This window comes from Drosophila obscura, unplaced genomic scaffold (genome assembly GCF_018151105.1).
Source record: "Drosophila obscura isolate BZ-5 IFL unplaced genomic scaffold, ASM1815110v1 contig_4, whole genome shotgun sequence".
Taxonomy (NCBI): Eukaryota; Metazoa; Arthropoda; class Insecta; order Diptera; family Drosophilidae; genus Drosophila; species Drosophila obscura.
The window spans coordinates 8,728,456-8,753,243 of record NW_024542828.1 but is presented as its reverse complement, the minus strand read 5'-3'; the positions used below and the strand labels follow the sequence as shown (position 1 = coordinate 8,753,243).

The window sequence follows — 24,788 nt, the reverse complement described above, 5'->3', positions numbered from 1 at the left end:
CAAGGGATGGGAAAGTATTTAGATACCCCAAAGTACAGAAAAATGAAACTTAATGGCTGGATTGCATACTCGTATATTAGCTGTTATATGCTGATTTATTTCATGGAATGGTATATATAGGATATAGTTTCGATTCAATAGACCTCTTGGTCAATAGAATATCAAACATACGAGCATTGTGGAACATCATACAGTGCGATAGTAAAATGAAACCATTGGAAGTCCGTAAGGATACAACTAAAACCGATCTATTTTAACACACCAAAGGATGGACAAGAAACGAGTGCTCGATATCCATGAAAATGTTAGCTATGTTATTTGTTGATTTCCTTTGGAATGGGATATATAGGATTATTATTATATGAAGTTTGGAATTCAAGAGGTCTATTTGGTCTCTATATCAAAACATAAGAACATTGCCGCACATTATACTGTACGATAGTAAAACAGAATCATGGAAGTTCCATAAGGATACAACTAAAACCTAATTCGTGGTGAAGGACTCTAGTTTCTCACTCAACACACCCAATACGATTTATAAAACTATTCCCCGCTCGCTTAAAACATCGCCTGTTCAGTTTCAGGAACCTCCGTTTTGCTAAGATATGAAATTGCCATAGGAGGCTATGAAGACGTAGGTATCCAGATAGCTGCACCTCTTCGTCGGTAGGGGATGCTCTGCCCCCTTTCCCACAGCTACCGCGTAGCTATCCCAGCGTGTAGGAGGAACGTTACAGATCTTCAACGACAGTAGAAACATTATTCCTGTTGCCACATTAGAACAACTCTTTCACATTCTCAATATAGTTGCCACTGTACACACTCGCACAAAAATAACACATTTTTCATACTTCGGTCATTTATATCTGAATTGTTTTTTTATTTAACCTTAAAAAAACGACGACAATAAATCATCATCATCATCCCATTAGTTTCCAGCTTAGAAACGCAGCTTCTGGAAGAACCACTTGTTCTTGCCCTCCTTGTAGATGGACTCGAACTTGACGCGGGTCTGGAAACGGTGTGTCTTGCGCTTGACGGGATCCTTCAGGTCCTTGGGCGACAGTTTCTCGAAGCTGATGTCGTGCGCCGTGTAGCGGGTGGGCATCAGATGGTTGTAGTTCAGGCTCCTCAGGAAAGGCTTGATCTTGGACTTCTTCTTCAACTTGTTCTTGCCCATCTTCTTGGTCACCTTGCGGGGGTACCTGTCGATACCGGCGACCAGAGCATGACCGAAGGGTTTCTCCGGGGTGCCATCGTCGGAGGTCTTGACGATGATGGCCTTGCGGCCAGCGTAACGTCCGCTAAGGACGATTACGATCTTGCCCTGCTTCATGATTTTCCTCATCTTGGCGGCTGCATATATCCAATCATTGTTGTTGGTTGTCGTTGGAGGAGGCGCGCATACATGGAATTGGAAGAGCAAAATACACATTGTTAGCAAAATTGTCGATAAATCACTTATTGCTATTAAAATAATACATTTTCACTGATCAAATGTTAATTCCTGGCACTAACAAGTACATTTTTTAAACATCGGGTACGTCTTCTTTTTGTTTTGATTGCCCTTTCTGACAAGGGTTTCTTTTGCTTCATTTGGCAAATATGCATGTCAATAGCTGTCTTATCAATTGCTCTGAACAGTTCCTCAACACTTTTCACTATTATTGTTCAAGGTTGGTTTGTTATTTTGATGGATTTTTCAGATTTTATTTTCACACAACTTACAGGTCTGTTCAGCGACCGGAAAAGAAAAGACAGATAGAGGTGTCAAACCATTGAGGGCACTATCGATAGTATCGATGTTTTGCTGCTATCCGCTACTATCGATGGTTTTGCGACTATCAGGATAGTATCGAGCTACAGTTGTTGCGCTATTGATATGTTTGGATTGGCTGCTCTAAAATACGAAGACAAATTTGTAAATAAATCGACAGGTGGCATCTAATTTTTACAATGGACAGTTCCTAAAAGGTTTCAATGGTTTTTTAATAATTATTTGAGCCCGATACTATTACGATAGTATCGATTGTTTTTTCAAAACATTCAAAACTATCGATGGCTCAACGATCAATCGTTTGACAGCTCTAGTTTCCGAAGGACAGGCAGACCGACAAGATTTATTAATAAAATATACCGGCTGACCCACAGAAATATACCCAAATATACCATGCCATTATCAAAATATACCGTATATATACTGACGGACACTATAAGGCGTTGATATTCCTCGATTTTGATATTCCGTTTCATATTACTAGCTAGTTGGCCCTCTGAGCCCTAAACAAATAATTTTATCGAATTCCTCAATAAATTTTGTTCACGATTGTTTTTAGTTTTCAGAACTCTTTTTAATTGGATTGTTTACATAATAGGTTCAAACAAAAGCGGCCAAGGCACAAAACGTAAATGTTGACTAAATGTGACGTCATTGTTGCTGGTCAACCAAGTTTCTTCTATGCGTATGGGCTTTTTTATACCTTATTTCCTTTAATTGATGCTAAATTTGTTGTTCCAAGCTGCATTGGAACATTAATATTGCATTTTTATTATTTTGTTTTGTCGGTGCTGTCTAGTGTAACGGAACCTCTGAAGTATACCAAAATATACCTTCTCATTTTCAAAATATACCGAGGGAAAAACGAACTTAACCGACCAAAAAACCCCGTTCATCATAAACCTTTAATTTTTTAAAGATTCTATTAATTTTTGTATAGTATGTATCTGACAGACAAGACATACATTACATATAATTTAATTTCCGCTAATATTGTCGTAGGAAATATCGTCCATATCAATGGCGCCAATGCGCGCCGAAATTTGACCACCAAAAAAGTACAATAGTTTAAGGGGGCTTACATAATCGTTAATCAATTTCATTGTAATTCCATAAGATATAATTAAGACCGATATATGAAGTATATGTAGACATGAGCAGGGTCTTTAGGAATGCAATATTTAATAAATAATACCGGATTTAAGGTTTAGTTATTATATATTCCATTCCGCTTGTGGTTTGTTTATCTGGTTGTAAGATGGCTTAGATATTTTTGTATGTGTGTTTGGGTTTGTGTGGGACCGCAGTTAGTTTTGCAGTTTAGAGTCTTTCTTGTTGTCGCCATCACCCTTCTTCTTTGGACGGCGCTTGTTCTTCTTGGGCTTCACATCTGCTGGTGGCTTCAGATCGGCCTTACACTCCACAATGGCCCCGTTTAAAGCGATGCGCTTTTCGATCATCTCCATGGAGAAGTCGTCGCCATCTAGTAGTTCAGTGTAGCCAAAAATAGTATCCCTCACCCGCATTCCCTGCAATATAACCATCTCGGGTAAGACGCCTAGGAGCAACATAAGAAATGAAGCTTTCGTCGCGTTTACAGCGCAAAACGTGGTGTCCGGATATTTTTCGGCCAGGATCCTTAGGTGATTTTCCAATTGGCGGCATCGCTTGTTTCTGGGTCGAAACATGTGGCACACGACCCATGATGTAGGATCTACATTATGCGTCAACTCGATGAGCTCGTCCTGATCGGCCAGCCTGATGTAGGTGCCCTTCTTCTTGTTCTTTGCTGCCATCTTGCTTGGGCCTTCAACTCGCCAAGTTCTAAAGGGGTATGAATTGGGTAAGGAATTGCTATTGATGAATTTCCCTTAATTTCTGTTGACTCAACTGTTTCTGGCGTGCGAAATTGATCTCCTCAAATTTGCAGCTCCTAATTTAGGCAGAAGTTGATGAGCTTCGTATCGTTCTCGTATCGTATGACTGCTGACCAAACAAACAGCGTTGACAGCAAATGAGTGTGTCTCCCCTTTTTCCTTTTTTTCTTGAGAATTTTAATCAGATTTCATAGGATTGCCAGATCTGTCAATTTGGCAGGCTAATTATGGCCAAACTACATCCAGCACTTGGGAGTCGATGAACAGAGAAGGGATACATTAATATTTGGAGGAAAGAAATGGAATTAACATGTTTTTATTTATTCATCTGTTTTATCTGAGCAATCAGACGTGAAATTTCGCCAGCTAAAAACTGAGTTAACTTCGTTATCGTTTCATATAGGAAAATCATCCCTGGTTTCGCTAGCGAAAGTAAGGCTTCAACTGGTAGAATTTGGTCAGTCTTTGTTGGTGAAATGTGTACATAATTTGTATAAAAAACTACCGACAGATTGATGTTTCTGCTATCGCTGATTTAACTTGAATTACGACCACTAACAAAATATGTATATTTATTTACTTTTACGGGAGTACTCATGTATGTACAAAACACATTACATACTAATCATTGCGATATTGGAAATACTACACTTTTGTAGTACTCTTGATGTAGAAGAAAATGCTCAGCACTACGTCTTCTTTTGGATAATCTTAAAAGTATTATGCCTGTTCATAACATAGCTAAGAGCAGTGGCAGCGGTTGTCAGTCCGGTCAGATACCAGAGGCCATGCAGGGCTGGATGGTCTGCGGGGGAGGAACAGAAGGAACAGCAGATATCAGGTTATGAAACTCTAGTTCAAGTTCAGTAAAGAGCTTACCCAAATAATTCCATATGGGAGCGCCTAGACTGAGGCCAATCGTAGCCAACTGCACGCCGGTGTTGATTTTGCTGAGCAAAGTTGGCTCCAATTGGGCCGTCACATGGGTGGCATCGAAGTAACGCGAAAAGGTTTTCTATTGAAAGAACGTACAAAATTACACAATCATCCATCATCATTTCAATGCCAGCTGACACTCACTGGAGGGGGCAGACTTATGTAGCGAATGACAAAACCAGCGGCTAATAGGAACACATCACGAAACACAACAATGCCCGCCAACCACAGGGGCATCAGATCGGTGTAGCAGAGCGAAATCACCAACGAACCCATCAGCAGCTTGTCGGCCATCGGATCCAAGAAGGAGCCAAACTTGGTGGCCTGTGAGGGCCAACGTCGAGCAATCTGCCCATCCAACTGTACAGAACAGTAACAAGATTAATATCGATTTTAATGCACTCTTCAGCTTATTCCTTACCAGATCCGAGACACCGGCAACGGCCAGTAGACTCATGCCGAAAGTAAAGTCGCCCTGAACGATAACATAACCAATGTAGGGGGAGAGTATGGCACGACTGATTGTGAGCATGTTGGGTATGGTCATGATATTCTCACGCTCCTCGCGTATTTCAACGATCTTCTCGCGGACCCGCTCTTGCACTTTGTGGCGTGCCTCTCTGATGTCGTCGACAAGGAAATTCTTGCGTTCAATGAACTCGGCCCGCTGCTTGTCGATGACACCTTGCAGTAGATGCCTTCCTTGTAGGGTGCGAAGATGCAGCGAATGTTTCTTGGCATCCGCATACAGCCGGAGTCGGGCCACGTCCCAGTTCCGGCGCTGCTTGATGTCCAGGAAGGAGATGCGAATGAAGCCGGTGGCAGCGGCATACCGATTCAGGCAGTTGACAAAACTGCTGCCACCCACTCCCAGTACGTGCTCCAGTGTCGAGGCGCCATGATGCAATCCTTGGCGAAAAACCATGGCGGGCAGCATGATCTGATAAGCAGTCTTAGACACTCGCTAATGGATAGGTACGAACTCTGCAGAGTGGTACCTTTACGTTTACGTACTGCCAAAAAATATACACATAGATTAAATTGAACCAAAGTTATTTTGATTAGCGCATGGCCTTGTGCCATTTGGCCGGACGATGACCCTTGGAATCGTCCCATAAATCCTTACCATTTGTTAAATATCGTTGCTATAGTGTTACACTCAAGTGTAACACGACATACGTGCTTCGTTGTGGATCTAAATTCGTAGAAAATACGGGTTTTTACTTGAATTTAGTAATTTTGTTTTTTATTTTTATTACACAAGTCGGCGCTGAGGTAGTGATGGTCGGACAGCTATCGAATGCACTATCGATATATGCAATGGCTGCTTATATTTCGACTTTGCACGTTCAAACTTCGAGATTGTGTTCATATTTTGTTGGGATATTTATGTAGATAGAAGCCTAGACAAGCCAGACACATTTGTCGTTTTATTATTGTCAATCTCCTATCACCATAGTACCCCTTAACAATACTCTTGTGCGATTCCAGCTGTTATCGATGTTGAACAGCGAGGGTAGACGCAAACATTTCGTGATTAGCGGTCGAAAACATACACTTACAATAATAAATAAAGTGATTTAAAAAAAACTAAGTCAACGCCACACTATAATGATTACAAACACGCATAAAAATGTGTTTTTTAACTAGTGCCATAACCAAACGAAATGTTGCCACCTAGCACAAATCGGAATGCACGTTAACATACTGTTACGTTTCATACGTGCTTAACATTTGGCGCGCTCAATGAAATGCTTAAATTAATTTCAACGGAAAATTTACGAAATAGCCATAGCTGTCCTGATGCGGTTGCAAAATCGAATTAAGACACCGTTGTGACCAGCTCAGAGCCAGTATAATGAAACCACCGTTAATAAGCCAGACCGCTGGCCGTCCTGAACTTGTCAGTCGTTTAATTGGATTAAATATAATTACGCTCCCACTTAACCAAAGCGTATGCTGTCATGGCTCGGTGATTGGCCGGTGGACGGCGGTGGCTGCCGTCTTGAATATGCAAATTAAGTCGCGGTAAACGTTTATTACTAAATATAAACTTTGGCATCTGCCCGACCATGACCTGACCTTATCATCACGCTAATGAATTTAGCCAAAAGTTGCCTACCGCGAATCTGTTCTACATTTAATAGCTGAATTTAAGGACAGGCCTCCTTTTAACGTCGATGCTGAGCTAATAACACTACTCAACACGATTTTTCCTCAAGGAACAAAACCAACTTTTTATTAAAGATTTGGGGCTTAGAAATGGTTTGATGATATTTTTTTTTTTTTCCATGGCAGAACTTTTTTTTGCAAAATTTTTTAAATCTGGTATTTTTTTTTTAGCTTTTTTCAGAGGTAGCGATAGTTTTTTTCACATAACTTTAATATTTTACGTCTGGTTGTAAAGAACTTTGCTATTTTGAAAAGATAATTAAAACAGCTAGAAGTTAAGCCCAAACACTTTGTGATTACAGCTTACCGTCTGGGAAATATAAAGCATTGAAATGCAAAAATTATGATTTTTGTGCGGTATTCTTACGAAATTTTGACTTTAAAAACTCAGGAAAAGTCGAAAAAAAATTATATCTTGTGTCCTCTATTTTTTTGTGTATAGGTGCGTTAATTTGGCGTCCTTTAAGGTATCGCTCATTAAAATCTATGGAGAGACTTTGGAGCTAAAATTCGTTAACCAAACCTAAAATATGGAAAAAATGAACAAAAAATACCTTTTTGAAGGCGGAGCGCGATCAGGTACCAAATGTACAACCCTTGTTCGTTTGCTTTGTTCCCAATTGGCAGTTGGGCCCGCCGCCTTCAAAAAGGTATTTTTTGTTCATTTTTTCCATATTTTAGGTTTGGTTAACGAATTTTAGCTCCAAGTCTCTCCATAGATTTTAATGAGCGATACCTAAAGGATGCCAAATTAACGCACCTATACACAAAAAAATAGAGGACACAAGATATAATTTTTTTTCGACTTTTCCTGAGTTTTTAAAGTCAAAATTTCGTAAGAAATACCGCACAAAAATCATAATTTTTGCATTTCAATGCTTTATATTTCCCAGACGGTAAGCTGTAATCACAAAGTGTTTGGGTTAACTTCTAGCTGTTTTAATTATCTTTTCAAAATAGCAAAGTTCTTTACAACCAGACGTAAGATACTAAAGTTATGTGAAAAAACTATCGCTACCTCTGAAAAAAGCTAAAAAAAAAATACCAGACTTCAAAAATTCTTCAAAAAAAAGTTCTGCCATAGAAAAAAAACCATAATTCTTTAAAAAATTTTAAATCCCCATATCTATCAGAAAAAGTCGGTTTGGATCCTTGAGGAAAAAAAAAGTTCGATTTTGTCGAGTAGTGTAATTATAAAAGTGTCAGGTGTGCATTTTCGTTCAACCAAACAGCAAAACAAACGTTAAAAATTATTGCATCTCGTTTCGGTTTGTCCTTTTGTGTCACGTCCTGGCACGTTCGATGGCCATCGGGGCCATCATCGTAATTACAGCTGGAGGGAAAGGACAGGGCGCCGAAAAGTTTCCCAAAAGAAAAGTTGCAATCCCTCCCAAGTGTCCACACTGCATCAGCATTAATATATAAACTGCAGGCGAAGGTGTTCGACACAATAATGTCCGTGGCATGTCAAGCGTCATTCTGTATGTTAATTTTCACCATCCTCATTTTTGCTTTTTACTTTTACCTTTTTTCTTTTGCTTGTGATTTTCTCAATGACATTCTGGGCTACTCAGTAGCTCTGCCTGCCATAAACAGGAAGCGCCAGAGGGAAACAGTGGAATGAAGTGGAGCCGGGGAGACAGCAGAAGAGATTGACATCTTTTTGCGATACTCTTTGCTGGGGGTATAAGGACTTTGCAACGTAAGATTATTGAACTGAGAGAATGAAAATTGAAAAGAATGGGAATATTCGGAAGTAATTTTATTTTTTTACACTTTAGCAGATATCCCAGAAAGAATTTGTTGTAAACAAAATGTGTCCTGGAATTTATATTCAAAAACTATGTGAAGGGACTACAGTTTTCTTATTCCTTAAACGAATTTGGATGCTGTTTATGATAAATTTGTGCTTTATAAATACTTAAAGAAAACGCTAAAATTAAGTCTATCCCAGAGCATTTTACACTTCCGCTTGGCTTTCATTTGCAGGTCATTCTTGACAGGTGACCAAAAAAGTTTTCAAAGTGAATACCAGTTTGGCATTCGATTTCTGTTTCTTCTTCGAATTTCCTTTCCTTTCCTTTTTTTTTATAATATTCATTTAATTTTTTTTTGTGCACGCCTCATTGCGCTTCATTAATCAAAAGTAATTTTCCGCCTTTCACATGCGGACCCCCGCATCATCCCTAACCTCATTTGTACCTGGCGCAGTGAAGATGGCAAACGTCAGCAGCAGGAGCAGCAGCACCAGACGCAGCAGAGGAAAAGAAGTAGAAGCCGTGAAAGAAACGACAGGCGAAAAAAAGGAAAATAATGGCGGCCTTTTGCATTAAGGCTGGACATTTCCCTTGTTCTTTACCCCCCCGCTGGCCCCACACGATGTATGGGTGTGTATCTGTGTGAGCTGCTAATTAACTGTTTTACATTAAGTGGCCATAAAGGCAGTCCGAACGCCGAACATTTTAGTCTATTTTAATGCGCTTCGAGTGGACGGCGGGCGTGATCGGCTCGGACAATGAGCAACCACTGGCCATTAGCGGCAATTTCTGTGTCTCTCTCTGAGCTCTCCAGCTCACACATACCCCCACGGCCACCATTGGCCATTTCCTTAAATGATTTACGACTGCTTTAAAGGCCAAACCCATAAAAACAGAAGCCAACTTCATCTGGAGCGAGGTCTGCCCAACACTCGCTTCTTGGTGGCCGGTGTTTTCCTTTGTGCTTAATTTAATTAAATACTTTGTCGGCCTTTTGGACTCTCCCGCTCGCCCTCACTCGGCTAAAAATGGTTAATGTGGTCAGCATAAATTGCGGCAAGCTCATTTGGCTTTAAATTATTTGCGGCCTTCTATAACGCTTGTGGGCTGGAATAAACGATACATATATGAACTGGCATGGCATGGCAATTGGTTCAACTAATGAGAGAGAAAGCAAGTCCGAGTCGAGACTCGGCCAGATGTGGTTTAAGATTTATCGTGCCAAAGGTGTTTCTACACTGAGGGAAATACCAACAGACATGGCAGGTTCGACGATTGTGCGGAACGGATTTTCGTATTATTTTATTAGTCATAATTATAAGCCTGCCACAAAATCTCAAAATTTGATTCACAACCACTCTATCAGTTGGTAGTTCTCAGTGTATTTTATATGGAATTTCCGGTCTGTGGTAAATCAAAAATCAGCACAAAATTACAAGTTGAATTTGTGGCGAGAAAAGTTGGGCAGCCCAGCCCCTTCAGGTATTCGGATCTCGGTCCTTCAATGCCGCAACTGCCCAAAGTCCGCCCACAAATCACAAGCCAATGACGACTAATTAGAGTGCAAAAAGGAGAGAACGGCAAAAGGGGCTTCTCTCTTCTCTTCAGCAGTGTAACAATGACTTTTCACAAACTCCAACTATTTTCAAGCTGTGCTAAGGACTAAGAACTGGCCCTAGCCCAGCCCTAGACTTAGCGCCAGCCCCTACAGCAGACCCTCGTCGAGTCGCCCCAACTTTGCTTTGTTCTTTGTTATCAACCCACAAGTGGCGGCAAACTTTTTGCTTTACGATGTCGCCATCTTTTTTCTAGGCTCCCCCGTTCGGCGAAGGGGCGCAACTTAAAAGAAGATTAAACCACAGCTGGCAGCGGGCCACCAAGAGCGGACTCGTTTGTAGCCACCAGCCAGAGCCAGAGCACTTTGAACCGCTCCTGGTTGGAGCCTGGACTCGGTCGAGGACTCTCTGGAAATGAGAACGTTTGGCGATTTTCAGGCGACACTTGTCGAAAGTTACGCGTAATTATAACAATGCGAGGGATACAGGAGGGGACAGGGAGTGAAGGCGTTGCTCTATGCTGTGGGCCACATTTTAGTTTATGCCTTCACAATGCCCTTACATCAAAAGTTGAGACTTGAGTCAGGAGGTTCGACTATGCTGGCTGCCTTGCCCCAGCCAGTGGTGCGGGTACGGGGTACGGTGTTACGGTATATTGTCCTGGAGATAGGTGTCGCATGAGGGGCCGGAGAGACCGCAAACAAATTAACAAATGTGCGTGAAGTCACCAGCAAACAAAAGACAACACGATAAGCGAAAGTTCAAAGGTTCTTTACACACAATATATTGTGGGTGTGTGTGTGTCTGTTGCTGTCGGGAGATCTCTAACCCCTGCCGCTGATAAAACATTCTTAGCTTAAAGAGACTCGTTTGAATTTGTTTGAAGTACTTTTGGAATTACAAATAATTTATTATATTTATTTATATTATTTGTATTTAATGTTAATTTTTTTATTTATCCTATATTTTCTATATCATTATTTAAAGGTACTGTTCTGTTGGAATATATTATTTATATTATTTAAAAGAAACTTCAATAGAAAAACTAAATAAAGAAATTCAGAAATTAATAAAAAAAAGTCTATCAATTTGTTGAAATTGTTGAAAATGAATTTTTAATTACATCACCAGCTTGCTGTAATTATCCACAATTTTCTGCACTAAGAGCATTAAAAGTGCCACAAGCAAAAAAAAATCATTGAACAAAACCCCAAAAATAGTGAAAAACTTTTCTTGAGCTCCTCCTCCTTGAGTTGTTGCTGGGAACTGAAATTCTTTTGCCTTCGTTTGCAATGCGAAATAAAGCAAAAGGAAAATTGTGTTTCAATTTGAAAGTATCTCCATGGCGACAGCATTAATTCGCTTTTAATATAATGAAGCCACTTAAATGGCAGGACAATGAATCAGTAAGCTAAAAGATGGAAGCTGGAAAAGCTGTGTGGTCTGGCGTCGAGAGGCAGTGGCAAAAGCCAGGAACATCAATCAAAATTTACTTGAGGAGGGTATGGAGAAACTATAATAAAATCATTAGTCTGGTAATCCCCAAACGTTTCCGAATCAAAATAAAACCATCAGCCTGGAATGATGATGAATGGGTGCGCCTCGTCTCGTCTCGGCTTTTGGTCGGGCCTACAGACTGGACCCCTCCCCAAGTGGCCACCGGCAGCAGTCATGACAAAAATAGGAATCTTTCTGCACTCCAATCTCTTTTTAATAAACAAAACAAAACACACAGCGGAGCAACACCCAAATGATTGTGTTCGAGGCGGGCGGGAGGTATGCTTCAGCAGCTAACACTCGACGGTCAGAGGCGGAAACAACAACGACTCAACGGCGTCATTATCGGGGAAAACGTCTTGCATTGCCACAGTCCCAGTTCCACCCAGGCCCCGGTCCCCATCCCAAATCCATGGAAATGGTTTCTTTTGATACCCTAGGAGGTGTAGTTTATATTTGGGCAATATACTTGCCATAATTCGTAGCCAGCAAGTACACATGTGGACATGTGCCTGACCAGCCCTAAAAGCATATGGTGGCTATGGCTGTCTAATGACTGTCTGCTTTGCTTTTACTCGTAAGTATCGAAATTTAAAAACAGATCCTTATGCAATAAGTACCGACAGTTCAACTTTTACAATTGCCGAAAAGAGACATTCAACACCAGATAAAAATTCAATCGAAATGAAAAAATCTGCTACAATATTTATTTATTTATTTGGTCTTTAAGATTTATTGATATATTGAATTTTTATGATAAAAATGTGCCTTATTCATGATATATTTCGTTTCTTTAAAATTGTAGTGTGAATATTTTTAATTTGGGCTTTATTTATGATAATTGCAAGGGTATTCGATGTTTCGTCTCTCTCGTTTTTTTCTACATGTATTCTTTTGGGAAAGAAAAATGAAAATGTTTAACGGAAAAAATAAAATACTCACGTTTCTCCCAAGCGAACGTGATTCAATTTGTTTTGTTGGTTAGAAAACTAAAATAGCAAAAGCAAAGCGCCAAAGAGGAGCGCAAAATATAACTAAAGCCAGAATGGGAAAGCTGAGAGAAGGAAAAGCAGAAAACCAAAGCAAACCATGGCGAAAACAGGAAAAATTATAGAACAACCTAAAAGCAGTGGACAGGGCGACCGGAGGAGAGCGCCGCCTTAAATGTGGGCGCTCAGTTGGTCACTCGGTCTGTTCCGCTCGACCATCCCAAAAAGGAGAACGAAAAACGAAAAAAAAGAAACGAAAACGTAGGGAAAATTGGAAAAAATGCTAAAAGGCAGCTGGATGAGTCTTAAAGCTAGGATTGAGGCGATTCTTTGCTGGTTGGGGTTTTGTTTCTGCCACAGGGCTCCCTGGAGCTGGATGTGCGGCAAACAGGGGGGGATACGGCACTGAAGTATGAATGGGTCTGGTGCAGTGCAGTCCCTGCCCAGCAGAGTAGGCAATGCCAATGAGAGTGACCAGGGGGCTTGGGCTTGGAGGGTGGACTCTGTAGGAGAGGGTGTAGCGTGCAGTTGGTGCAAAGTTTTCTTAAAATTTGTCAAGCAAAACTAACAAATTGAGTTGGAAATGAAAGAGTATACAAATAAAAATATGGAAATGTAAACTGATTTTAAACATAATAATATTTGGTACTAAGTTGGAAAGCAGATTGGAAATCCAATTATAGCCAGAGGGATTTATGTTGTCCATCCAAATGGAGGAGCCACGAACACCGAAATGTCTTGAACAGAGCCATTATATTTAACAATATTAATTACTAATTTTAGTTAAATCTACATTAAATATGTACACCATGAATTTCTGTAGCCACTCTCGCGCTCTCCTAAATGAAGTTAAATATGTTGTGGTTGGAAACACACCCACAGTTCTACACGTATATACTCCCCCCTGCCAGCCCACAATCCAATCCCCCCGTGTTGCCCCGTGTGTAGGGACACATATTGTAGATTGTAACATGGCCTGGTCATTGTGCAGACTGGCCCACATGTCGAAGGTCGTTTTAAATTAGTTTTACTTCTGCCTCTTCATGTTTATTTATTTTTGCTTTTTTTTCGTTCGTTTTTCGTGGGTGTACGACTGTGTGTGGGTGTGTGTGTTTGGGTGGGTTTGTTGTTTATCCCCTACATGGACGCTGGTCGATCTTTAACAATGTGTGCCATGGGATTTGCCTTCCAAACAGTTGCTGCTTTGTGTGTGGTGTGGTCTGGTCTGGTCGGGGTTCCTGTGCCACCGTTATGACAATTACGTTAGACATTTACGTCACGTAAGTGAACAGCAGCAACGCCAAAGAAATCCCAAACTCATCTAGTTCTCCACTCTGGAGTCTCGACTCCTTGACTCCCCGTCTCTCGGTTTTGAGAAGCGCTTACTCATGCCCAGCTCCTCTGCAATGAATCTCCTTCTGGTTGTCATGTCATTGTGTTGTCCCGTAGCCGTACCCGTAGCCGTACATATTTATTTGCTTGAGCCACGTGTAACAGGATTCGACATAATCAACAACTTCATTCTGGGGAAAATGGCTGCCAATATCCCCGGGACTACTACTACTAGGAAGTGGTGGCTGGCAGCTTCTGGCAGGGGAAGCTTTTCCAATTGTTGACAACTTGTGCTTGTCCCCCCCACACCTATCCACCGCTACTCAGCGAAAAAAAAAAGAAAAGTAATAACAAAATCATATTGGCAAAGGTGCGTTGTCTTTTTTGGCACCTGTCATGCCAGCAATGTGGCCAGAGTGTTCTAAATAATAAAGAGATTCCTTGGCACCATTTGGGCATAAAGAATTTGGAGTGAAAGAGCGCTTTCAATTTCATTAAAATATTTCACATTTAGTGGTAAATAATTGGAAAAATGATTTACAAAATGAAATAAATTCTTTTGAAATATTGAAGCATGTTTCTTTATCTTGTTCATAATTTTCTGGTACATTAACCTGTCTGCTGTTGAGGGTCCTACTATTCTTAGAAGCCTCTCAATAACTCTCTCTCTCTCTCAAAACACGCTTTGTGTCATCTGCAGGGTAAGTGCTTCAATTCACAGAGCCAGAGGCCCGGCGCACTGTCAAAATCAGCGGCGTCAGGAGCAGCAGCAGCAGCAGCAGCGGGGGAGGGCGGGCGACAAGACAACGTTTGCAATGTTTCTTTATTGGAAATGTCGTAAAAGTCGATAACAGGGCCAACAGATCCCGGCTGGAGCTGGAGCTGTAGGGAGTGGAAGTTCCAGCTCTGTATGGGATGCAGGTCACAAGCAATTTAATGTCAATTTTGGTATTAAACGTGCTGGCTGCCAATTCACCTGCTGTTCCTGCCAGCCTGCGCCTCTTTTCATCTCTCTCTCTCTCTCTCTCTCTCTCTGTCTGTCTGTTCTGTCTATTCAGTCTGCTCCGTCTGGGCAGCTTACCCTGTTTGTCAAGCTGCCACACGCACTCGATGGAACAACTAAGATTGGGCCAACATTGTGGGCGGTGGGCGGTGGGCTGTGATAACTTGGCCAAATGAATGTTGACAGACCACTGGCATTCGATTAAATCTAATTAATTTCGCTGCAAGACTCTACGCCTTACGTGTATATCTGCCGTTGATTTAGTTGTTCTAATAGTTATCAGATTTGTTTGCCTGCCATTAATTAGGTTTTCCATAGAAGTTTACCGACTACTGCCACGAGTGGTGCTGGGTGCTCGAGATGGATTCTTATTGCAGCTGTTGCTGCTTTTGGCATTGCATATCCTGTCACGCACACTATTTAACATGTTAACAAAATGGCGACCAGCACTCTCAGGCACACGCACGCACATATTGTTGAGTGCAGGCTGCTGCTGCTGCTTCTGCTGCTGGCAACCGCAGTGAACTTTTCCTTTTCCTCTTAAGAAATGAAAAAAAAAAAAAAAATTGTGAAAAGAAAACTCTGCTCGGCTTCGTGCTTGATGCTCCGTGCTGTGTGTGGCGCTCGACATCTGGCGCTGGCATTTCAAGTTGAAAATTTGCAAACAAGCCAGAAAACGACGCACAGAAATTATATGTGCCAGCTTGGAAATTAAGTTGAGGTTCTCGAGAGCACATTAAATAAAATAAAAATAATGCATACATTAAAAAAAAATAATTATCATATGACAAATGAGAAATACCCTTAGGTAGCATGCAACAAATCTAAAATCACATAAATTTATTTAGCTTAGCAGAATTTTAGGTCGAATTCATATTGCACCCCCAATTGAGTGATATTTTCAATGAAAACTTTTCAATATTGTGGTGCACCACAGCACTCACCGTGCTCCCCGTCGTGCGAAAGTAATTTTACCCGGCACAAGGTCAGAGAAAGAAATCGCGAAAGTTTTTGTAGCACACCACATGAAAAAGTGAAATTTAAGCCACACACGCCGTGCGGCAAGCGGGCAGAAGACAGGCGACAGTTTTGCGCCAAGGCCAGAAGACGCGTGGGGTATGCCACACACAAACACACACACACACACACACACACACGCACACGCTCGGCTTGGTGTGTTAAGTCAGCTGCCGCCATTTTGTAGCCATTTTTCCATGCCAAACAAAAGCCGCTTACAGCCCCCCTGGTCCTTCAGTTTTTTCTTATGGTTTTTTTTTTTTGGTCTTTCTTTATTTGGCTTGGATCGGGCTGTTGCCTTTGGCTTGAGTTTGATGAATTTTCCACACGCCCCACGACTGTCTGCAAAGTTATTTTATTTTGTGTCAAACAATGGAGAGACACACCGACAGTGGGTGCACAGGGGATTGGGCGAACTCGTCGCCTGATTAGAACTTGTGAAGTACAGCAACCACACGCCAATTAGGCAAATTGCCGAGCTGCATTTTAAACTCCCACACGCTTATCGACTTTGGCACTGATTAGACCCAACCATCCCACTACCACCACCCCCCCCACCCTCAAAAAGGTGGTAACACGATGGAAAGGCTCTCAGGTGTAATTACATTAACAATTCCGAAAACATTTTGCCCAGTTTGTGTGTTTGGGTGTTACGTACGCCCTCAAACACACAGCCCATAACCCACAGCCGAGTCCTGCAATGTCACTCACTGCTGGGCATTCAATGTGGCACGAAACGTATCCATTATTCAGAACGTGGTGCAAACAACTCGACCGACAACCCAGCAACGTTCGCCTGCGTGTAAGACGCAGTGGCTACATGCACATACATGCCTCATGCCCTCCGTTTCTGCCTCATACTCGGCCAACATTCCATGGCCTACGCACAGCATATTCGGCATCTCTGAACTTGCTACTCTGCTAACCTTGTGCATCTGCCATGCAATTGGCCCCGGGATAGCCCTACCCCCCACGCCAGCAATAACAACACGGACCACAAGAGCGAAACTGCAATGCACTGCAAGGATGTGCAAACATCGGCGCTGTCCAGCCGTTGGTGCGATGGAATCGGTTCTGTGGTGGTCCACAGTAAGGTCCACTGACCTGCTCGTAATTAAAGCCCGCCAGTTGGCGGCTATAAGGTAGCTCTCGATAGCAGAATTGCTGCGAAGGAGCACAATGGCCACACATGGTGGCGATAACCAAAAGCACATAGAGAGGACTAATGGGGCAGGCCGAATGGTGTACAGCCAATTCCGCCTAACTATGAAAATTTTAACAATAGTTATTAACTAATTACGTATTATTGGAGTTACGGAGAAGAGCAAGATGCATCAACAAAATATTAAATCATGAATGTAAGGAAATTATCTATAAATCCCTAATCAGATCTACTTTCAGTAGGATTTTCCTATGTCTAAATAGACTACGTATCCCTCAATAAAAGAACAGTAGATGCAGCTGCAATTCCATTAAGTGTTCGAATCAAGACTGAAGCTAATCAAAGAACTCAATTTTCTCTCGCACTCGACTATCCAAGTAATCTTCGATAATTCAAACCTTTGTTATAGTCAATTTCACATCGTATAGGAACGACAATCAGCCATCAAATGCCAGCCATGAAATGCAATTGCATCTGCAGATACAATCGCCTTTGACAAAAAGCAGGCAAAAAGGGACATGTAAAAAAAAAAATGGTCTCGTTCAGGCAGAAGTTATCGTTGGCTGCGCATCGCTAACAAAGTACAGTCACAGCAGCGTTACCAATGACAGCCATTTTTCTTGCATCAGGAGTCACACAGAGGTGGACACTCGAGTGCACTCGCCCTACCCCGTTGTAGCCACAATTCTGGCCACATTTCCTCGTTCTATTTCTTTTGGCTTTGCTGCTTTCTCTTCCTCTCTCTCTCTCTCGCTCTCAGTCTCTTTCTCTGTGTGTGTTTTGTGGGTGAGGAGGTTTTTGTTTGGTGGCCGCCTGCGGCTGGCAAAACGACAAAATGTATGCGATGTTCCGGCTGAATTGCAGATTTTCATCCTCATCCTGCCACACACTCACACACACTCACACTCACTCACTAACTCCTGTCGCTTATTCCCTTCGCCTTTATGTGCAAGTTGGCTCCCCTGGCCCGACATGCTCGTAGCTTTCACTTAGTTTGCTCTTGGGGCAGCATGAGAAGCAGCAGAAAGAGGGACAGTGTTTTGCCATTTGTCCGCATATTGCTAATGGAATGGCATACACATACACGTACTAACACATCTACCTTGCATTAGCCGGGGGATTATCCGGCATACTTTCGGGATCATATCTAAATTGAAAAAGTTATCGGAGCCGTGTGTCAAATGTGTCGCTTTTTATTTGCATTTTATTTTCATGGAACGTGTGCTTGCCGCGGCGTATAATCGATTCAAATCGATTCCGCTTATAACACACCAGCCCCTCCCCCTCGCCACTACCAGCGACATGCCGCTGACAGCTGGCTGTCCGGCTGGCAGTAAACAAAAATAATGTTTGCCTGCTTCCAGGCGCGCTACATAAATTATAACATTAAAGACACCGAAGGGCATACAAATCTTATTTATTCGTTGAAATCGCTGCGTCGGACTTTACCCCCGCCAGCGGTCCACACTGGCTAAGACTGGGTTCGGGTCTGTGGCCTGGCCACATTTGCTGATAATTCTCGCCCATAAATTAACCAAACAAAAGTTTTCCCCATGTTTTCACAGCTCCACGGCGCAGTTCCATCGAAGGTTAAATATGGGGGCACGAAATTAAAATCTGCTGATGCTTAGGCAGTAGATTTAACTGGCATACCACCACCTTCCACCCAACCAGAATCCATCCAGAATCCATTCTCCATCCAAATGTGCAGAGCCATTAGGGACTGCAATAGAATTTGCTCATTTGACGCCTCAAACGTTGTAACCCCCCCCCACCGAAAGCTTATCAATAGGTCACCGGACGAGCCTCATTACGTATTGATGCCCTCTCATGTGAAATAATTGCCGTAGTAGTCCATTAGCATTTAATAATTCATGGCTGGATGTGTGTGTGTGTATGTGTCTGGCTGGTGTCAGAGTCTGAGTTGGCCAAAGTCAAAACTGTGTTGGCGTTGATGTTGTGGATATTGAGTTGAGGCAAACGGACACAATTGTAGACACGATTAGCTTCTCGATTTCTGGTTGGATGGACGAACATCTTACACAAGTTGATAATAATTGCCATAATAATTTGGATGAGCTGCACATAAAGAGTTGAATGATAATTGTGTACGGGGTATTGTATACACATATGTATAATGGGTACCGAAAGGGGGAAAGCTATTTAGGTAATGGTCCTTAATGGTAACCATTAGGGCTAGAGATTTTAGAGATTTTACTACGGGTTTTTACGTGCATATTGGCATATTGCAACTAGCTTGTCCTTTCTCATTACATGAAGTTGATTTTGATTGATAGCTTTGCCTTAGGTTAGAGACCTACATTAGTAGTATCTCTAACTCTGCATAAGTCACGGTCAATCATATCCCAAACTAACCCATCCATTCCACAATAATTTGATACACATTTCTGTATTGTTTTAAAATTCCTCTTTATTTTTCTGAATGAACTTTAATTATTTTGCATTAATTTTATTATCATATTATCTTCATTAAATCTTTCACATATACCAATTATTTGTTAGCTAATATATTTTGTTTTCGCCAAAGCATCGAAGCTTAAACTAAAATACATTTTACAGGAACCAAAATTTGCCGATACAAATTTAAATATATATTTTGTCTTATTGTTTTTTTTCTTTAGTTTTTTTTTTTGTGTATATTTTCTAAATAAATAAAAATATTTGAAAACATGTCTACACACTAAATAAATGAGAATAGAATATTAAAGGTACTACAAAATAAGGTGATTTAATGTAGGTTTAATGCTTTTAAACTGATCACAGCAAATTGTTTTGAAATACCCAAGAACGCATAAGGAAACGAAGTAAAATGAATGATTATAATCGGATATAGGTAATAAGTAGTTTACTAAATTCCCCAAAGATTGTTTTATTCTTTTTTTTTTTGGAAATTTTCTCTAAATTTGTTTACTTTTTAATGTATTTACAGACATGTCTTGTTCAAATATTTAGCTAAAATTTATTTAAAATTTGGTGCTAAAAATGTTACTTTAATCGATTTGTTCCAGATAGTATCCATAAAGTTGTCTTTTTATTGATTTATGTTTTGTTCCGAAAACAAAGAATATGCTATAACTAGTCACAATAATTGTTAGGCCTATAAACAGTTTTTCTTTTAACATTTTAGGTTTTTTCTTTCTTTTTTTTTTAATTTCACAAAATGTTTTTTTCTTGATCAAACTTCAACAAAATGTCTTAACTTTTTACAATTGATTTCATGGACTTGAAGGGAAAGTGGAGGAGTTTCTGGCTCCGAATGGCTTCGTGGCGCTCGTCTCTCCTTCTGTGAGTTCTTGTGGGCTTTTGTGTGCGTGTGTGTGTGCGTGTTCTAGAGAGAGAGTATGTGTTGACATGCATGGTTGTTCGTGTGTGTGTGTGTGTCGACGCCGTTAGTCGATGTCAAAACGTAGCGCCTAGAAAAAGTTTTTGTGTTTTTTTTTGTATTAGTTTGTGTGTGTGTGTGTAAATGTGTAGGAGTATATGCATGTATCTGTGTGAATGTGTGGGTGTGTGTCTGTGTTAGTATTTGTTAAATTTAAATTAAATTTTAAACTAGGCAACAAATTGAATTTGTTGAGTATTTTCATTTTCCCCGTTTACTGCTGATGTCGTCCCGCTGTCTTTTCTATTTTGTTTTTGGCATTCTTCTTTTTCTTATTTCTATACGAAAGTTTTCTCTTTTTCATGCTTTACGAATAGCATTTTCTTTTTCAACTTTCATTGCCCGTTTAGTTGAGTTGAGTTGAGTGGGACCTTGGTCTAAGGGAATTACTAATAGGAGATGTTCTTGCGGTCTTCTCCTTGGTCTACGCGGCCAGTATTTCATTTTTTTGGATATGCATCTAAGTGAATATTTGACGGGCTGCCCTAGACACATTGGGTGCCCCGCACGCACAATGGATTAGCAGACTATACGTTTTAAAGGAGAGAGAGAGAGAATAAGATTTGGTTAGTGAGAGCGTAGACATTTGTTTGTTGTTGGAAAAACTAAAAAGTTTCTACAAATAATTATAATAAAAGAAATTAAAACAATTTAGGATCTATACAAAATATCAAAAAATAATTGAAACAGTAGCAATAATGCTATAAAACTAAAACTAAACAACAAATTATAAAATATTAAAAATGTACGAAAAAAGTTATTAAAAAAAGAATAAATGCAAAAATTTAAATAACCATTAATAAGTATAAAAAACATATAAAATTATAAAATACCAGCTAAACCCAACGTGACTATTGTTCAGTAATATATTGTCATACTTATTTATTTCTTCACATAAGAAAATGTTTTGCAAATCTTGCAATCTTTCATCTTGCTTCAAGTATGGAGATTTCTATGACTATTCGTCAGTTGGAAGGAGAGATTTGTAAACCATAATTTAGCACTAAAAAAACATACAATTTGTTGATCAAATAAATACACAAAAAATATAAAACCCGCTGTAAAAACAAAAATAGTTGGTAGTCGGTTTTAATGCGGTTCCCCAGCTAATCCCTCATTTAACTCCACAACAAAATGTGATTTAATACCCAGCGAGAGAGAGAGAGAGAGAGATTTGACAAGCACTCTACTCTGTTTAATGATGATATTTAATTAAAAAATTCGAATGAAAACAGACAACCGCTAAGCTCATGGCCCCAAATTCGCGGCCGAAAACAATTTAGTCCTAACCCGTACGAATATGCAAATTATGTTGTTATTTTTTTGTTGGTTACTGCGGCAACCGAACAGAAAATCTCTTTTAATGCCATTTTGATCAATTTGGCGTAATTATTATAATGCATTGTTTTACGCTTGCTCTGAAATTTTCTTCTTTTGTTGTTGCATTAATTAATTAACCGCTTTCATTAAAATTGGCAACCAAGCAGCAGCAGCAGCAGCGAAATATGGTGACACAAAAAATGTAATTTAATTGAAATATTTTAGTAAAATTGCCACCATATCTCGTGCATATCTGCGGGGTCTCTGTCCTGTCCCAGTCGGCGTGTTAGTTTTGCAGCTGTCGGCTGCGGGACATTTTGACGCTCCACTGACTCCATTTAATTGGCCTTTTTAGTTAATTGCTCAATTGATATGCACATTTTGATTGTATTTGTCGCTCTGCAATTAGCGGAAGCGCCGGGAGCGACCAGAACAGACCCCACAGCCAGTACTCAACGAGCACCGAAGCTCAAATGGATTGTAAATTATATAGAGCAATAAAATGAGAATGGATATTAAATTGTGCACACTAGACAACAATTATGTAATAAAAATGCACCGATAATTTTCCAATTTGTATTTGGTGACCACAACTTACCGTTTTTATTATTAGCTAAATTCTGTCTGCGGCTTTCGCTTTGTTTCGGGCATTTTGCGGGATTATTCGCAGCATTTAAAATTATTGAAGAGCGCATTAGTGGATGAAAAACAATCAATAGAGAGAGAGAGAGATTCTGCTCTATGGGAAAACATTCACAACTCTTTAAGGACCCACGTGGAATACAATCTTAGCTTAGCCTTAGAGTTACAATCCATAACATATTCGTACAACTATGATACGCATACATACACTTAGCCATCTATATACAACATTAATTTAGTTCCTAGATTCACTCCTTAAAATCTGACATAGCTAAAGTCATTGGGATTCGTGGCCATCGGTGGGCCAGACGCACTTACCTCCTCGTCCATGGCCGTGGCATACATGTGCGGCGTCACATTCTTCTCCAGACTGAAGTGATCCTCGGGGGTCTTGTGGTACACGGGATTCTCAAAGTTCATGGAGTTGACGGCACGCGTGCAACGTCTGTACGTGAAAAGGATTAGCTGGAGAAAGGAGAGGACAGATTAAATAGGGATATATATTTTTAATAGGTTACTCCAAAGTAGACACTTACACAAGCCACCACAGTGGTGCCCAATAGACTGTCTATCACAATCCAGGCTATTCGGCCATGATCCTCCTCTGCTGGCGCATCGATCTTGTGGATTGTGTGTGTGGAACTGCTGTCGTTGGTTTTCTTTTCAACTGTTGGGTAAAATCAAGAAGTTAGCAGATGCTTATCGTAGAGTATACGTGATATAAAGGAGTACCCAACACAAGTTAAAACTACGATAAACGGGACATAAAATTAGATGTGTTTTTTTTTTGTAATTATTAGAAGTAGTCCCAAAGTGCATGGCTATTAAATAATCCAAAACCAAAGCCAAAGTCAGTCTTAAATTTAATTTAATAATAAATACATTTATCTGCCAGCAGCTGCATTCAGCTTTTTCTCATAATTTCTGTGACCGAATATAATTACAATTTTGTCTGGCGGCTAGAGCCTGACAAAAAGCGAAATAAAGCAAAGTCGTTGAGGACGACGACGACTACATCCCGTTGCGAATGTTTCCGCTTTCGTGTTTTTTTCCCAGCGTTTTCCCCTTGTCAGTTGTCGCCAGCTCCCTACGAGTGTTCGCTGTCTTTTATTTGGTTGCCTTTTTCTGTTTTTCTGTTTCTGTGTGGTGGGCAGGAAGTTGTAGGATTTTTCCGCTGTCAACATAATTCGTTTTCATATTTTTCCGTTTAGAATTTGTTCAACAGAAAAACAACAAAAAAAGTCGAAAGTTAAGCAGGAGGCTGGAGGCTGGAGGCGCGAGCGCGTTCGCCTGGCAAAGGATATGCCGCGCATTTAACGCGTCCTCAAGTGGCGCCATATACCCACTCCATATCCCCCCCTCCCTATAACTTTTTGTTGCTGTTTTTGGTATTAATTTTTACTATACGAGTGTCCAGGAGCAGGAGCAGCAGGAGCAGCAGCAGCAGATGAGCGTTTGCGGCCCATGTGGCAAGAAATTATCATTAAAAGTTGATAGCGGCAACAGCTGTGTGGCATCGATTAAGGGGTGGAGTTGGCAGTTATGGCGCTGATTTAAGGGGTGTTAGGGGAAGTAGGCGTTAGATAAGATGCTGCAAATTTATTTAAGCGGCATTAACAGACAGTCAACTGGCACGGCAAAATCCGTTGAAAACTTGCACGTTTCAGTGGCATATTAATTGTGGGGAGGGGAGTTACGCACTGTTTATGCGAGTGTGCGTCCGTGGCATAGGGGGCGTAGCAGCTGCGCTTTTCATTTACGATTTAAGAGCGACAGCTTTTCTGTCTTACAATTTCAACGAAATTTACCTTTTTTTTTTTGTTAATTTCTAAACTTAAAGTTTTAGATGTTACATCCATCTCTGACGTAGAATTCTACAACAACAATAACCAGTTTAATTATTTTATCAAAACATTAAACAAAAATTACGATTACGAGTGCGCTAAAATAAAAAAATTCAGCGCATAAATTTCTCTAGCAATCTTTCAAAGTCGGGGCATAAATATTTCTCCCAAACGAGTACCCATCCTATCTGCATAGCGCTCATGTTGTGGCGGTGCTGCCTATAAATGTCATATATTATTGTGCTCTCCTAATCTATAGCAAAATGCAATTTCAGTGCCCCACACAAGCACCATACCGCTCCATTTCAGCCGTTATATAACAGGGAGAGTTATGCCTCATCGCCCATTTGTATAATCCGGCACATGTGCTTTTATATTTATTTTTAAAACTCCAACTCGGGATAACACATGGCAGGTTCTTCTGACCGGCCTCCCCGCTCTGCGGAAGTGCCATAAAACGAACGACAAAATGGCTGTGTGCCTCCATATTCTTTTCCCCAAAAT

The 24,788-nt window shown here is 40.7% G+C and overlaps 4 protein-coding genes across 16 annotated transcripts in view; all 4 read right to left on the bottom strand.

Annotated features, from left to right (window-relative positions):
* Positions 1 to 854: 854 nt before the first annotated feature.
* Positions 855 to 1,828, bottom strand: LOC111065429 (60S ribosomal protein L27). The gene is made up of 2 exons (XM_022353612.2): positions 1,729 to 1,828; positions 855 to 1,356 (listed from the first exon to the last, which is right to left on the bottom strand). Exon 2 carries the CDS (start codon positions 1,346 to 1,348, stop codon positions 941 to 943), a length of 408 nt encoding a protein of 135 aa, XP_022209304.1. The 5' UTR covers positions 1,349 to 1,356; positions 1,729 to 1,828; the 3' UTR covers positions 855 to 940.
* A 910-nt stretch (positions 1,829 to 2,738) lies between these two features.
* Positions 2,739 to 4,084, bottom strand: LOC111065468 (thioredoxin domain-containing protein 9-like). Of its 2 annotated transcripts, XM_022353679.2 has the most exons (3): positions 3,669 to 4,084; positions 3,376 to 3,601; positions 2,739 to 3,306 (listed from the first exon to the last, which is right to left on the bottom strand). In XM_022353679.2, exons 2-3 carry the CDS (start codon positions 3,571 to 3,573, stop codon positions 3,085 to 3,087), a joined length of 420 nt encoding a protein of 139 aa, XP_022209371.2. In that variant the 5' UTR covers positions 3,574 to 3,601; positions 3,669 to 4,084; the 3' UTR covers positions 2,739 to 3,084. The 2 variants fall into 2 exon arrangements, with proteins under 2 accessions (XP_022209371.2, XP_022209363.2); XM_022353671.2 differs by having other exon boundaries at positions 2,740 to 3,601; positions 3,669 to 3,916.
* Positions 4,085 to 4,199: 115 nt separating this feature from the next.
* Positions 4,200 to 5,933, bottom strand: LOC111065462 (probable cardiolipin synthase (CMP-forming)). 2 transcript variants are annotated; one of them, XM_022353657.2, is made up of 6 exons: positions 5,850 to 5,933; positions 5,717 to 5,785; positions 5,012 to 5,603; positions 4,735 to 4,950; positions 4,534 to 4,669; positions 4,200 to 4,459 (listed from the first exon to the last, which is right to left on the bottom strand). In XM_022353657.2, the coding sequence occupies exons 3-6, from the start codon at positions 5,525 to 5,527 to the stop codon at positions 4,344 to 4,346; spliced, it is 984 nt and encodes a 327-aa protein (XP_022209349.1). In that variant the 5' UTR covers positions 5,528 to 5,603; positions 5,717 to 5,785; positions 5,850 to 5,933; the 3' UTR covers positions 4,200 to 4,343. The 2 variants fall into 2 exon arrangements, with proteins under 2 accessions (XP_022209349.1, XP_022209338.1); XM_022353646.2 differs by having other exon boundaries at positions 5,717 to 5,879.
* Positions 5,934 to 19,747: 13,814 nt separating this feature from the next.
* Positions 19,748 to 24,788, bottom strand: part of LOC111066771 (low-density lipoprotein receptor) — a 35,805-nt gene continuing 30,764 nt past the window's right edge. For 7 of the 11 annotated variants that reach the window (XM_022355626.2, XM_022355664.2, XM_022355617.2 and 4 more), the window contains 3 exons: positions 22,977 to 23,107; positions 22,759 to 22,905; positions 20,613 to 21,005 (listed from right to left, as the gene is read on the bottom strand). In XM_022355626.2, the coding sequence (XP_022211318.2) occupies positions 20,964 to 21,005; positions 22,759 to 22,905; positions 22,977 to 23,107 (320 nt within the window). In that variant the 3' untranslated portion in view covers positions 20,613 to 20,963. Of the gene's footprint in view, positions 20,510 to 20,612; positions 21,006 to 21,460; positions 21,482 to 22,396; positions 22,906 to 22,976; positions 23,108 to 24,788 lie in introns of those variants that run through there. The other 4 variants (XR_002607098.2, XR_002607101.2, XM_022355633.2 and 1 more) reach the window with 3 other exon arrangements.